Raw genomic sequence first — 2,500 nt, forward strand, 5'->3', positions numbered from 1 at the left:
GTTATTGTGAAGTCATATCTTAATTGAGATCCCCATTCTATTCGTATGTCTTGTCATCTAGAGACATTTTAAGGAACATTGATTTTATTTTTGATTTCTTTAGTCCCCCCCTCGTACCCCTGGTATCATATCCGTTCTTACTCTTGTACCAGCCCTTAAGTTCCTCTTACTTTTCGTTTTATTGTTATAATTGTTATTGTTATTGTTATTATCATCATTATTGGTATTATTATTATTATTGCTTTTATTATTGTTGTTGTTATTATTATTTTTATTATTATCATTATCATTATCATTATCATTATCATTATCATTATCCTTATCCTTATCCTTATTATTATTGCTATTTATTATCATAGTCATTGCCTTTAAACCTCCGACACATCACTCCCCTCCCCCCCTTGACCACCGCCAGGGCACGGCCGACAAAGTCCTCGAGGACCACATCCTACCGACGGACCTGAGGGCGTCTGTCGAGGGCGAGTATTCGGAGTACGAGAACATCGACGCCACCCTCGAGGAGCTAGGGATCCAGATGGAGGAGGACCCCGTGCTGGAGGAGGAGGTGGTGGACGACGGGCTGACGGAGGAGCAGAGGCAGGCGGAGGAGAAGAAGAAGCTCGCTCTCAAGGTAGGAAGGAATAAGGGTATAAGGGGGATGGGATGGGTTAAGAAGAGGAAGATGAGGGTGAAAGAGAGTGTATAAGAGAATAGAGAATAAGGATGAAAGAGTGTAAAGAGGGGAAAAAATACAAAAATAAGGGGTAAAATGGGAAAAAAGAGTGAGAGAGTGTTAAAACGAGGAAAGAAAGAATAAGAAAAAATAAGGGTTAATGAGAGTATAAAATAGGAAAAAAAAGAAAAAGGGTGAAAGAGTGTTAAAAAACGGAAAAAAAGGAAAATGAAAATAAATAAGGATGGATGAGATTGTAAAATAGAGAAAGAAATATGAAGAATAAGGATGATAGGAAAAAAAGAAAGAAAAGAAAATATAAGGGTGCAAGTTCAAAAAAGGAAAAATAAAAAAAACTAAAAATAAGGGATGAACGAGTGTAAAAAAGGGAAAAAAAGAAAAGAGAATAAAGATGAAAGAATCTAAAAGACGTGAAAATAATAAAGGTATAAGTGTGTTAAGAGGAGAAAAAGAAAATAATAGAAAAGAGAAAAAAGAAAAAGGAAAGAAGGGAAACAAGAGAAAAAAAGAAAGAAAAATAAAATTGAAAGTGAAGAGAGCAAGAAAAATAAGCAAACAAAGAGAGAATTGATGATTCATATATAAACAGAAAACTAAAAAAAAGAAAAGAAAAGAGCAAGGAACAACATGGTTATAATCCAGCCTTAATCGAATTAATACATTTATAATTACTGTTGATAGATATTTGATAATACGTAAAAATAGGGGTTGATAAGCGTTAATTACTATCAATAATTACTCCATTTTCTTTTCACTCTAAGTCCAGAAATCTCTTTAAAAATGATAATGATAAACAAATATTTAAAAAAAGATTAAATGAAGATGAAAGAAAATGAAAAGATGATATCCCAGACTTAATCAAATCAATACAGTTAAAATTAAATGGATAATTCATCCATTTTCTCTGCTCCAGGTCCAGAAAACACTCATAAATAGATAAATGAAAGAGAGAGAGAGAGAGAGAGAGAGAGAGAGAGAGAGAGAGAGAGAGAGAGAGAGAGAGAGAGAGAGAGAGAGAGAGAGAGAGAGAGAGAAGAGAGAGAGAGAAGAAGAAAGAAAGAAAGAAAGAGAGACAGAGAGAGAGAGAAAGAAAAAAAGAAAGAAAGAAAAAAGAGAGAGAGAAAAAAACAGAAAGAGGGAGAGAGAGAAAGAAAGAAAGAAACGGAAAAAGAGAGAGAAAGAAAGAAAGAAACAGAAACAGAGAGAAAGAAAAACAGAAACGGAAACAAGAAAAAAGTCATTCCTAATCTTATGAATTCCTCCAATTCCTCCATTTTCTTTTACATTCCAGGTCCAGAAATACCGGGCCGTCACGCAGGTGCAGAAGACCCAGACGGCGGTGGAGCAGATGCAGACCAAGCTGTTGCAAATTGTTTTCCCAGGAGAGAAACCCATCTTTGTCAATACCGAAGACGGCCTCGAGATGACGATGGTTATGTAAGTTGGGTTGTTAATGTATATTGATTTTTTTGTTCTGTTTTGTTTAGTTTAGTTTGTTGTTATGATTTTTATCTATGGTTGTAATTATTTTTTTGGTGCGTTGTTTGGTGTAGGGTTGAATGGAGGTGTTAGTGGTTATGTGAGTTGGGTTGTTAATATATATATATTTTTAATCAATTTTGTTTGTTTAGTTTGTTGTTATGATTTTTATCTATAGTTGTATTTATTTTTTTTGATGGTGCGTTGTTTGGTGTAGGGTTAAATGGAGGTGTTAGTGGTTATGTGAGTTGGGTTGTTAATATATATTTATTTTTTACTCAATTTTGTTTGTTTCATTTGTTATTATATATTTTATCTAAAATTGTA

The 2,500-nt window shown here is 33.9% G+C and overlaps 1 protein-coding gene across 1 annotated transcript in view; it reads left to right on the plus strand.

Moving 5' to 3' along the window:
• Window positions 1-2,500, plus strand: part of LOC113805548 (uncharacterized) — a 56,349-nt gene that overhangs the window by 28,356 nt on the left and 25,493 nt on the right. The window contains exons 29-30 of the mRNA XM_070123126.1: window positions 416-631; window positions 1,986-2,131. Coding sequence (XP_069979227.1) covers window positions 416-631; window positions 1,986-2,131 — 362 coding nt within the window. The remainder of the gene's footprint in view (window positions 1-415; window positions 632-1,985; window positions 2,132-2,500) is intronic.

Source organism: Penaeus vannamei, chromosome 6 (genome assembly GCF_042767895.1).
Source record: "Penaeus vannamei isolate JL-2024 chromosome 6, ASM4276789v1, whole genome shotgun sequence".
NCBI classification, from domain to species: Eukaryota; Metazoa; Arthropoda; class Malacostraca; order Decapoda; family Penaeidae; genus Penaeus; species Penaeus vannamei.